A 13,213-nucleotide genomic window follows, 5' to 3' on the forward strand; every position below is an offset into this window, starting at 1 on the left:
GTTTCCGGTCCACCCTGTTTCCGGCCCACCCTGTTTCCGGTCCACGCTGTTTCCGGTCCACCCTGTTTCCGGTCCACCCTGTTTCCGGTCCACCCTGTTTCCGGTCCACGCTGTTTCCGGTCCACCCTGTTTCCGGTCCACCCTGTTTCCGGTCCACCCTGTTTCCGGTCCACCCTGTTTCCGGTCCACCCTGTTTCCGGTCCACCCTGTTTCCGGTCCACCCTGTTTCCGGTCCACGCTGTTTCCGGTCCACGCTGTTTCCGGTCCACCCTGTTTCCGGTCCACCCTGTTTCCGGTCCACCCTGTTTCCGGTCCACCCTGTTTCCCGTCTACCCTGTTTCCGGTCCACCCTGTTTCTGGTCCACCCTGTTTCCGGTCCACCCTGTTTCCGGTCCACCCTGTTTCCGGTCCACCCTGTTTCTGGTCCACCCTGTTTCTGGTCCACCCTGTTTCCGGTCCACCCTGTTTCTGGTCCACCCTGTTAATTTATTTGGCACTTAACATGCACTTACTATAGTCCTGTTTTATTTAACCTCTTGAGATGGAAAACTAGTGGATTATTAATTTGAACATGTGCTCTTTATGACAGAATGTTAAAATTAGGTCAAATCACATGTATTATTTCACCAAGTTACACTTCTCAAAAGGCAGCGAATTGGTGGAACAACCCTGCTAGTGGAACAACCCTGCTAGTGGAACAACCCTGCTAGTGGAACAACCCTGCTAGTGGAACAACCCTGCTAGTGGAATTGGTGGAACAACCCTGCTCTTAGAATTGGTGGAACAACCCTGCTAGTGGAACAACCCTGCTACTGGAGATGGTGGAACAACCCTGCTCTTAGAATTGGTGGAACAACCCTGCTAGTGGAACAACCCTGCTACTGGAGATGGTGGAACAACCCTGCTCTTAGAATTGGTGGAACAACCCTGCTAGTGGAACAACCCTGCAACTAGAATTGGTGGAACAACCCTGCTCTTAGAATTGGTGGAACAACCCTGCTAGTGGAACAACCCTGCTACTGGAGATGGTGGAACAACCCTGCTCTTAGAATTGGAGGAACAACCCTGCTCTTAGAATTGGAGGAACAACCCTGCTAGTGGAATTGGTGGAACAACCCTGCTACTGGAGATGGTGGAACAACCCTGCTACTGGAATTAGTGGAACAACCCTGCTACTGGAATTAGTGGAACAACCCTGCTACTGGAATTAGTGGAACAACCCTGCTCCTAGATCACAATAATCTCTCTTTCGCCCTGAAGTCTACACCTTCACTGCTCTCCAGAACATCTGAAAGCATTAGGTTGGTAGAGGCGTGGGCTAGCTAGAGGAAGTTCACGCCACTCTTCCAGCACACTTTGAGCGGAAGTAGAGAGAAATTGGGACAAACGGTCTTTCTTTTTCTGATGATCATTGTTCACATACAGTTTATTCACAGTGGAATAACGCGATACGACATTACCACCGTGTGGTCGTAGCTACTTACTCATTGGAGGAAAAAAATAATAATAAACAGTGACGCAAATCACAGGCGCCGCAGTTGAACCGGAACTCCGTCATCAGAACCCGACTAACGTTCATTGTTTTCGAGGGAGTAGTAAAAAGCTTTTCGACCCACCTGCTAGAAAACAGTTTTTTTTATTAAGCATTTTGTGAACTAACGAAATACTTTTATTAAAACTAATAACCTGATAAAAGAAAGAAAGAAATGAATAGTCGCCTACAGGAGATACGGGAAAAGCAGAAGCTGCGACGCCAGCTTCTAGCTCAACAGGTAGCTTAGCTATAGCTAAGTTAGCATACTAGCTAGCGGGCTAACATACGTTGTCTTCTTGTTTACAAGTTAGCCTTTTGGGGGGGGGAAGAGTTATGTATGTAGCTACTTAACTACCATACTTTGTTAGTTAACTAACGATTCGTAGCTAATGTAAACATAAACGTTAGCTTTGTGTTTTGACTTAACTGAATAGGATTAGGTCAACGGGTAACGTTAGCTATTAGCATGACTAACCTAACTAGCACATCTTCTACAGTGAGCCTCTAAGTTAGCTAATAACTTGTTAGCTTTAACAATCGTAGTTACTGTTACGTATTATTGTATTTGCTATTTTTGGCTTACTTTGTGGCAGTGGAGTGAAGCCAATTGACCTTGAATTGAGTGGAAAAAGCTAATGTAACATTAACCATCGCATGATAGTTGACCAAGTATCTTTTAAACAACTCATAATTGTTAACGTTAGCGAGCTATTGTTCGTCCTAGACATTAGTTACTGTTATGACATGAGAGCATTTGTGTATATGTTTATAGCTAGTTAGTTAGCTAAGAGACTGATCGCTTCTAGATTAACCATTATCTCTGTGCATTAGAGACGTCTCTAACGCCCCAAGAAAGCTCAGATTCAAACTCCCATTAACCAGCTTTGCAACTGTCTTCATTTACTCCCGTTATGCCGGTGTTATATATATATACTGAACAAAAATATAAACGCAACATGTAAAGTTTCATGAGCTGAAATGATCTGTACGCACAAAAAGCATATGTCGCTCAACTTTTGTGCACTAATTTGTTTACATCCTTGTTAGAGGAGCGTTTCTCCTTTACCAAGATAATGCATCCACCTGACAGCAGGTGTGGCATATCAATAAGCTGATTAAACAACATGATCATTACACAGGTTCACCTTGTGCTGGGGGACAATTAAAAAGCCACAAAAATGCACAGTTTTGTCACAAAACACAACGCCACAGATGTCTCAAGTTGAGGGAGCGTGCAAATGGCATGCTGCCTGCAGGAATGTCCACCATAGTTGTTGCCAGAGAATTGAATGTTAATTTCTTTACCATAAGCCGCCTCCCAACGTTGTTTTAAAGAATTTGGCAATATGTCCAACCGGCATCACAACCGCAGACCACGTGTAACCACGCCAACCCAGTAACTCCACATCCGGGCTTCTTCGCCTGCAGGATCATCTGAGACCAGCCATCCGGACAGCGGATGAAACTAAGGATTATTTCTGGCTGTGATAAAGCCCCTTTTGTGGCGGGGAAAGAAAAACACATTCTGATTGGCTGGACCTGGCTCCCCAGTGGGTGGGCCTATGCCCGCTCAGTACCACCCATGGCTGCGCTACTGCCCAGTCATGTGAAATCCATAGATTAGGGCCTAAGGAATTTATTTCAATTGACTGATTTCCTTATATGAACTAACTCGGTAAAATCATTGACATTGTTGCATGTTGCGTTTTTGTATATTTTTGTTAAGTATACTTCCGAAAAAAGTCTAAATAAATATGTATCTTTATTTAACGAGGCAAGTCGGTTAAGAACAAATTCTTATTTACATTACGGCCTACCCTGCACGACGCTGGGCCAATTGTGCGCCGTCCTATGGGACTCCCAATCACGGCCGGATGTGATGCAGCCTGGATTCGAACCAGGTACTGCAGTGACGCCTCTTGCACTGAGATGCAGTGTCTTAGACCGCTGCGCCACTCAGGATCAACCTAAAAAAAGAAACTATTCTTTGACACCTCGTGTAAACCTCATTACTGCCACACAGGGTGGAAGTTTACTACAGCTGATTTATTTAACTCTGTTTACATACCGGCCATAACTGGAGTAAATAAAGGTAGTTGCTCAGCGAATCTCCATATTTGGTGAATCAACTAATGTATTTTTGACATTACGCTGGAGAGAACTGGTGAATGGGAGTATTAGTCTGAGCTTTATTTTTTACATACCGCACAGATACTGGTTCAGCTTGTAGCTAATCTTCGTATCTAATGGACTTGTTTGGTCCTCTCCTAGTTGGGAGCAAAGAGTGATAGCTTTTAGCTAATGAACTTGTCCACTTCCTGTCCTAGCTAACATCCATAGCTAGCTAACTTGTCCACATCCTGTCCTAGCTAACGTTAATACATAACTAACTTGTCTGTTCCTGTCCTAGCTAACACTAATAGCTAGCTAACTTGTCCACTTCCTGTCCTAGCTAACATCCATAGCTAGCTAACTTGTCCACTTCCTGTCCTAGCTAACGTTAATACATAACTAACTTGTCTGTTCCTGTCCTAGCTAACACTAATAGCTAACTAACTTGTCCACTTCCTGTCCTAGCTAACATCCATAGCTAGCTAACTTGTCCACTTCCTGTCCTAGCTAACGTTAATACATAACTAACTTGTCCACTTCCTGTCCTAGCTAACGTTAATACATAACTAACTTGTCTGTTCCTGACCTAGCTAACACTAATAGCTAACTAACTTGTCCACTTCCTGTCCTAGCTAACACTAATAGCTAACTGACTTGTCCACTTCCTGGCCTAGCTAACACTAATAGCTAGCTAACTTGTCCACTTCCTGTCTTAGCTAACACTAATAGCTAGCTAACTTGTCCACTTCCTGTCTTAGCTAACATTAATAGCTAGCTAACTTGTCCACTTCCTGACCTAGCTAACACTAATAGCTAGCTAACTTGTCCACTTCCTGTCCTAGCTAACAATAATAGCTAGCTAACTTGTCTGTTCCTGACCTAGCTAACGTTAATAGCTAGTTAACATCCATAGCTTACTTGTCCACTTCCTGTCCTAGCTAACACTAATAGCTAGCTAACTTGTCCACTTCCTGTCCTAGCTAACACTAATAGCTAGCTAACTTGTCCACTTCCTGTCCTAGCTAACGTTAATAGCTAACTAACCTGTCCGTCCCTCCCCTAGTTGGGAGCAGAGAGTGCGGACAGTATAGGCGCCGTTCTGAACAGCAAAGACGAACTGAAAGAGATTGAGGAGACCAGAGAGACATGCAGGTATGACACACACACACACACACACACACACACACACACACACACACACACACACACACACACACAGACAGACAGACAGACACACAGACACACACACACACAGACAGACACTGTAACAGGTATACACACACACACACAGACACTGTAACAGGTACACACACACACACACACACAGACACACAGACACTGTAACAGGTATACCCACACACACACACACACACACACACTTCCAGCAATCATTGAGTATTTCTCAATTCCTTGGGGACCCCAGAGTGTGCACATTTTTGTTCCAGCCCAGCCCTATCGCTTGGTTTAACAATTCAACACATTGTGTATGTGTAGGGCATCGTTCGATACTGCCGGGCCGAGCGCCAAGAGGAAGCCTCTGATGGAGGGAGGCGACACAGAGGAGGTTGAGGAGCAGAAGGTAGGAAACATAGACTGGATCACTGAGAGGTACGTCTCTGTTATAGACTGGATCACTGATAGACTGGATCACTGAGAGGTACGTCTCTGTAATAGACTGGATCACTGAGAGGTACGTCTCTGTTATAGACTGGATCACTGATAGACTGGATCACTGAGAGGAACGTCTCTGGTATAGACTGGATCACTGATAGACTGGATCACTGAGAGGTACGTCTCTGGTATAGACTGGGTCACTGATAGACTGGATCACTGAGAGGTACGTCTCTGTTATAGACTGGGTCACTGATAGACTGGTTCACTGAGAGGTACGTCTCTGTTATAGACTGGATCACTGATAGACTGGATCACTGAGAGGTACGTCTCTGTTATAGACTGGATCACTGATAGACTGGATCACTGATAGACTGGTTCACTGAGAGGTACGTCTCTGTTATAGACTGGATCACTGATAGACTGGATCACTGAGAGGTACGTCTCTGTTATAGACTGGATCACTGATAGACTGGTTCACTGAGAGGTACGTCTCTGTTATAGACTGGATCACTGATAGACTGGATCACTGAGAGGAACGTCTCTGGTATAGACTGGATCACTGATAGACTGGATCACTGAGAGGTACGTCTCTGGTATAGACTGGGTCACTGATAGACTGGATCACTGAGAGGTACGTCTCTGTTATAGACTGGATCACTGATAGACTGGTTCACTGAGAGGTACGTCTCTGGTATAGACTGGATCACTGATAGACTGGATCACTGAGAGGAATGTCTCTGTAATAAACTGGATCACTGATAGACTGGATCACTGATAGACTGGATCACTGATAGACTGGATCACTGAGAGGTACGTCTCTGTTATAGACTGGATCACTGATAGACTGGATCACTGAGAGGTACGTCTCTGTTATAGACTGGATCACTGATAGACTGGATCACTGATAGACTGGATCACTGAGAGGAATGTCTCTATAATAAACTGGATCACTGATAGACTGGATCACTGATAGACTGGATCACTGAGAGGAATGTCTCTGATATAGACTGGATCACTGATAGACTGGATCACTGAGAGGGACGTCTCTGTTATAGACTGGATCACTGATAGACTGGATCACTGATAGACTGGATCACTGATAGACTGGGTCACTAGACTGGATCACTGAGAGGAACGCTCTGTAATAGACTGGATCACTGAGAGGAACGTCTCTGTAATAGACTGGATCACTGATAGACTGGATCACTGATAGACTGGATCACTGAGAGGACCGTCTCTGATAGACTGGGTCACTGATAGACTGGATCACTGAGAGGAACGTCTCTGTTATAGACTGGATCACTGATAGACTGGATCACTGAGAGGAACGTCTCTGTTATAGACTGGATCACTGATAGACTGGATCACTGATAGACTGGATCACTGAGAGGACCGTCTCTGATAGACTGGATCACTGATAGATTGGATCACTGAGAGGAACGTCTCTGTTATAGACTGGATCACTGATAGACTGGATCACTGAGAGGAACGTCTCTGTAATAGACTGGATCACTGATAGACTGGATCACTGATAGATTGGATCACTGAGAGGAACGTCTCTGTAATAGACTGGATCACTGAGAGGAATGTCTCTGTAATAAACTGGATCACTGATAGACTGGGTCACTGATAGACTGGATCACTGATAGACTGGATCACTGAGAGGAACGTCTCTGTTATAGACTGGATCACTGAGAGGAACGTCCCTGTTATAGACTGGATCACTGAGAGGACCGTCTCTGTAATAGACTTTAGATAAACCCAATAATCTTCCAGTGTTATTGAAAATGCAATGCCTCCAGTACAGTGAGGCCACACCCCCTACTGGAGGAATACCGAGTCCAGATGGGAACCCAGATAGTCCACATAGAGGAACCCTGTCTCCTCCTACTGGGGGGGGAAATACCGAGTCCAGATGGGAACCCAGATAGTCCACATAGACAAACCCTGTCTCCTCCTACTGGAGGAATACCGAGTCCAGATGGGAACCCAGATAGTCCACATAGAGAAACCCTGTCTCCTCCTACTGGGGGGGAAATACCGAGTCCAGATGGGAACCCAGATAGTCCACATAGAGAAACCCTGTCTCCTCCTACTGGGGGGAAATACCGAGTCCAGATGGGAACCCAGATAGTCCACATAGAGAAACCCTGTCTCCTCCTACTGGGGGGGAAATACCGAGTCCAGATGGGAACCCAGATAGTCCACATAGAGAAACCCTGTCTCCTCCTACTGGGGGGAAATACCGAGTCCAGATGGGAACCCAGATAGTCCACATAGAGAGGAACCCTGTCTCCTCCTACTGGGGGGGAAATACCGAGTCCAGATGGGAACCCAGATAGTCCACATAGAGAAACCCTGTCTCCTCCTACTGGGGGGAAATACCGAGTCCAGATGGGAACCCAGATAGTCCACATAGAGAAACCCTGTCTCCTCCTACTGGGGGAATACCGAGTCCAGATGGGAACCCAGATAGTCCACATAGAGAAACCCTGTCTCCTCCTACTGGGGGGAAATACCGAGTCCAGATGGGAACCCAGATAGTCCACATAGAGAGAAACCCTGTCTCCTCCTACTGGGGGAAATACCGAGTCCAGATGGGAACCCAGATAGTCCACATAGAGAAACCCTGTCTCCTCCTACTGGGGGAAATACCGAGTCCAGATGGGAACCCAGATAGTCCACATAGAGAAACCCTGTCTCCTCCTACTGGGGGAAATACCGAGTCCAGATGGGAACCCAGATAGTCCACATAGAGAAACCCTGTCTCCTCCTACTGGGGGAAATACCGAGTCCAGATGGGAACCCAGATAGTCCACATGAGAGAAACCCTGTCTCCTCCTACTGGGGGGAAATACCGAGTCCAGATGGGAACCCAGATAGTCCACATAGAGAGAAACACTGTCTCCTCCTACTGGGGGGAAATACCGAGTCCAGATGGGAACCCAGATAGTCCACATAGAGAAACCCTGTCTCCTCCTACTGGGGGGAAATACCGAGTCCAGATGGGAACCCAGATAGTCCACATAGAGAGAAACCCTGTCTCCTCCTACTGGGGGGAAATACCGAGTCCAGATGGGAACCCAGATAGTCCACATAGAGAGAAACCCTGTCTCCTCCTACTGGGGGAAATACCGAGTCCAGATGGGAACCCAGATAGTCCACATAGAGAAACCCTGTCTCCTCCTACTGGGGGAAATACCGAGTCCAGATGGGAACCCAGATAGTCCACATAGAGAAACCCTGTCTCCTCCTACTGGGGGGAAATACCGAGTCCAGATGGGAACCCAGATAGTCCACATAGAGAGAAACCCTGTCTCCTCCTACTGGGGGGAAATACCGAGTCCAGATGGGAACCCAGATAGTCCACATAGAGAAACCCTGTCTCCTCCTACTGGGGGAAATACCGAGTCCAGATGGGAACCCAGATAGTCCACATAGAGAAACCCTGTCTCCTCCTACTGGGGGGAAATACCGAGTCCAGATGGGAACCCAGATAGTCCACATAGAGAAACCCTGTCTCCTCCTACTGGGGGGGAAATACCGAGTCCAGATGGGAACCCAGATAGTCCACATAGAGAGAAACCCTGTCTCCTCCTACTGGGGGGGGAAATACCGAGTCCAGATGGGAACCCAGATAGTCCACATAGAGAAACCCTGTCTCCTCCTACTGGGGGGAAATACCGAGTCCAGATGGGAACCCAGATAGTCCACATAGAGAAACCCTGTCTCCTCCTACTGGGGGGGAATACCGAGTCCAGATGGGAACCCAGATAGTCCACATAGAGAAACCCTGTCTCCTCCTACTGGGGGGGAAATACCGAGTCCAGATGGGAACCCAGATAGTCCACATAGAGGAACCCTGTCTCCTCCTACTGGGGGGGAAATACCGAGTCCAGATGGGAACCCAGATAGTCCACATAGAGAGAAACCCTGTCTCCTCCTACTGGGGGGGAAATACCGAGTCCAGATGGGAACCCAGATAGTCCACATAGAGAGAAACCCTGTCTCCTCCTACTGGGGGGAAATACCGAGTCCAGATGGGAACCCAGATAGTCCACATAGAGAAACCCTGTCTCCTCCTACTGGGGGGAAATACCGAGTCCAGATGGGAACCCAGATAGTCCACATAGAGAAACCCTGTCTCCTCCTACTGGGGGGAAATACCGAGTCCAGATGGGAACCCAGATAGTCCACATAGAGAAACCCTGTCTCCTCCTACTGGGGGAAATACCGAGTCCAGATGGGAACCCAGATAGTCCACATAGAGAAACCCTGTCTCCTCCTACTGGGGGGGAAATACCGAGTCCAGATGGGAACCCAGATAGTCCACATAGAGAAACCCTGTCTCCTCCTACTGGGGGGAAATACCGAGTCCAGATGGGAACCCAGATAGTCCACATAGAGAAACCCTGTCTCCTCCTACTGGGGGGAAATACCGAGTCCAGATGGGAACCCAGATAGTCCACATAGAGAAACCCTGTCTCCTCCTACTGGGGGGGAAATACCGAGTCCAGATGGGAACCCAGATAGTCCACATAGAGAAACCCTGTCTCCTCCTACTGGGGGGAAATACCGAGTCCAGATGGGAACCCAGATAGTCCACATAGAGAAACCCTGTCTCCTCCTACTGGGGGGAAATACCGAGTCCAGATGGGAACCCAGATAGTCCACATAGAGAAACCCTGTCTCCTCCTACTGGGGGGAAATACCGAGTCCAGATGGGAACCCAGATAGTCCACATAGAGAAACCCTGTCTCCTCCTACTGGGGGAAATACCGAGTCCAGATGGGAACCCAGATAGTCCACATAGAGAAACCCTGTCTCCTCCTACTGGGGGGAAATACCGAGTCCAGATGGGAACCCAGATAGTCCACATAGAGAAACCCTGTCTCCTCCTACTGGGGGGAAATACCGAGTCCAGATGGGAACCCAGATAGTCCACATAGAGAAACCCTGTCTCCTCCTACTGGGGGGAAATACCGAGTCCAGATGGGAACCCAGATAGTCCACATAGAGAAACCCTGTCTCCTCCTACTGGGGGGAAATACCGAGTCCAGATGGGAACCCAGATAGTCCACATAGAGAAACCCTGTCTCCTCCTACTGGGGGGAAATACCGAGTCCAGATGGGAACCCAGATAGTCCACATAGAGAAACCCTGTCTCCTCCTACTGGGGGGGAAATACCGAGTCCAGATGGGAACCCAGATAGTCCACATAGAGAAACCCTGTCTCCTCCTACTGGGGGGAAATACCGAGTCCAGATGGGAACCCAGATAGTCCACATAGAGAAACCCTGTCTCCTCCTACTGGGGGGAAATACCGAGTCCAGATGGGAACCCAGATAGTCCACATAGAGAAACCCTGTCTCCTCCTACTGGGGGGAAATACCGAGTCCAGATGGGAACCCAGATAGTCCACATAGAGAAACCCTGTCTCCTTCTACTGGGGGGGAAATACCGAGTCCAGATGGGAACCCAGATAGTCCACATAGAGAAACCCTGTCTCCTCCTACTGGGGGGAAATACCGAGTCCAGATGGGAACCCAGATAGTCCACATAGAGAAACCCTGTCTCCTCCTACTGGGGGGAAATACCGAGTCCAGATGGGAACCCAGATAGTCCACATAGAGAAACCCTGTCTCCTCCTACTGGGGGGAAATACCGAGTCCAGATGGGAACCCAGATAGTCCACATAGAGAAACCCTGTCTCCTCCTACTGGGGGGAAATACCGAGTCCAGATGGGAACCCAGATAGTCCACATAGAGAAACCCTGTCTCCTCCTACTGGGGGGAAATACCGAGTCCAGATGGGAACCCAGATAGTCCACATAGAGAAACCCTGTCTCCTCCTACTGGGGGAAATACCGAGTCCAGATGGGAACCCAGATAGTCCACATAGAGAAACCCTGTCTCCTCCTACTGGGGGGAAATACCGAGTCCAGATGGGAACCCAGATAGTCCACATAGAGAAACCCTGTCTCCTCCTACTGGGGGGAAATACCGAGTCCAGATGGGAACCCAGATAGTCCACATAGAGAAACCCTGTCTCCTCCTACTGGGGGGGGAAATACCGAGTCCAGATGGGAACCCAGATAGTCCACATAGAGAAACCCTGTCTCCTCCTACTGGGGGGGAAATACCGAGTCCAGATGGGAACCCAGATAGTCCACATAGAGAAACCCTGTCTCCTCCTACTGGGGGAAATACCGAGTCCAGATGGGAACCCAGATAGTCCACATAGAGAAACCCTGTCTCCTCCTACTGGGGGGAAATACCGAGTCCAGATGGGAACCCAGATAGTCCACATAGAGAAACCCTGTCTCCTCCTACTGGGGGGAAATACCGAGTCCAGATGGGAACCCAGATAGTCCACATAGAGAAACCCTGTCTCCTCCTACTGGGGGGGAAATACCGAGTCCAGATGGGAACCCAGATAGTCCACATAGAGAAACCCTGTCTCCTCCTACTGGGGGGAAATACCGAGTCCAGATGGGAACCCAGATAGTCCACATAGAGGAACCCTGTCTCCTCCTACTGGGGGGGAAATACCGAGTCCAGATGGGAACCCAGATAGTCCACATAGAGAAACCCTGTCTCCTCCTACTGGGGGGAAATACCGAGTCCAGATGGGAACCCAGATAGTCCACATAGAGAAACCCTGTCTCCTCCTACTGGGGGGAAATACCGAGTCCAGATGGGAACCCAGATAGTCCACATAGAGAGAAACCCTGTCTCCTCCTACTGGGGGGAAATACCGAGTCCAGATGGGAACCCAGATAGTCCACATAGAGAAACCCTGTCTCCTCCTACTGGGGGGAAATACCGAGTCCAGATGGGAACCCAGATAGTCCACATAGAGAAACCCTGTCTCCTCCTACTGGGGGAAATACCGAGTCCAGATGGGAACCCAGATAGTCCACATAGAGAAACCCTGTCTCCTCCTACTGGGGGAAATACCGAGTCCAGATGGGAACCCAGATAGTCCACATAGAGAAACCCTGTCTCCTCCTACTGGGGGGGAAATACCGAGTCCAGATGGGAACCCAGATAGTCCACATAGAGAAACCCTGTCTCCTCCTACTGGGGGAAATACCGAGTCCAGATGGGAACCCAGATAGTCCACATAGAGAAACCCTGTCTCCTCCTACTGGGGGGGAAATACCGAGTCCAGATGGGAACCCAGATAGTCCACATAGAGAAACCCTGTCTCCTCCTACTGGGGGGAAATACCGAGTCCAGATGGGAACCCAGATAGTCCACATAGAGAAACCCTGTCTCCTCCTACTGGGGGGAAATACCGAGTCCAGATGGGAACCCAGATAGTCCACATAGAGGAACCCTGTCTCCTCCTACTGGGGGAAATACCGAGTCCAGATGGGAACCCAGATAGTCCACATAGAGAAACCCTGTCTCCTCCTACTGGGGGAAATACCGAGTCCAGATGGGAACCCAGATAGTCCACATAGAGAAACCCTGTCTCCTCCTACTGGGGGGAAATACCGAGTCCAGATGGGAACCCAGATAGTCCACATAGAGAAACCCTGTCTCCTCCTACTGGGGGGAAATACCGAGTCCAGATGGGAACCCAGATAGTCCACATAGAGAAACCCTGTCTCCTCCTACTGGGGGAAATACCGAGTCCAGATGGGAACCCAGATAGTCCACATAGAGAAACCCTGTCTCCTCCTACTGGGGGGAAATACCGAGTCCAGATGGGAACCCAGATAGTCCACATAGAGAAACCCTGTCTCCTCCTACTGGGGGAAATACAGAGTCCAGATGGGAACCCAGATAGTCCACATAGAGAAACCCTGTCTCCTCCTACTGGGGGGAAATACCGAGTCCAGATGGGAACCCAGATAGTCCACATAGAGAAACCCTGTCTCCTCCTACTGGGGGGGAAATACCGAGTCCAGATGGGAACCCAGATAGTCCACATAGAGAAACCCT

The 13,213-nt window shown here is 48.6% G+C and overlaps 1 protein-coding gene and 1 long non-coding RNA gene across 2 annotated transcripts in view; both read left to right on the plus strand.

Annotated features, from left to right (window-relative positions):
- Nucleotides 1-1,532: 1,532 nt before the first annotated feature.
- Nucleotides 1,533-13,213, plus strand: part of LOC123733213 (N6-adenosine-methyltransferase non-catalytic subunit) — a 35,684-nt gene continuing 24,003 nt past the window's right edge. Inside the window, exons 1-3 of the mRNA XM_045712641.1 lie at nucleotides 1,533-1,772; nucleotides 4,710-4,798; nucleotides 5,141-5,225. Coding sequence (XP_045568597.1) covers nucleotides 1,707-1,772; nucleotides 4,710-4,798; nucleotides 5,141-5,225 — 240 coding nt within the window. The 5' untranslated portion in view covers nucleotides 1,533-1,706. The remainder of the gene's footprint in view (nucleotides 1,773-4,709; nucleotides 4,799-5,140; nucleotides 5,226-13,213) is intronic.
- Nucleotides 5,274-6,969, plus strand: LOC123733214 (uncharacterized). Its single transcript, XR_006763666.1, has 3 exons — nucleotides 5,274-5,336; nucleotides 5,533-6,070; nucleotides 6,393-6,969. It is a non-coding gene; the product is annotated as an uncharacterized lncRNA (long non-coding RNA).

The sequence above is a fragment of the Salmo salar genome, unplaced genomic scaffold (genome assembly GCF_905237065.1).
Source record: "Salmo salar unplaced genomic scaffold, Ssal_v3.1, whole genome shotgun sequence".
Lineage (NCBI taxonomy): Eukaryota > Metazoa > Chordata > Actinopteri > Salmoniformes > Salmonidae > Salmo > Salmo salar.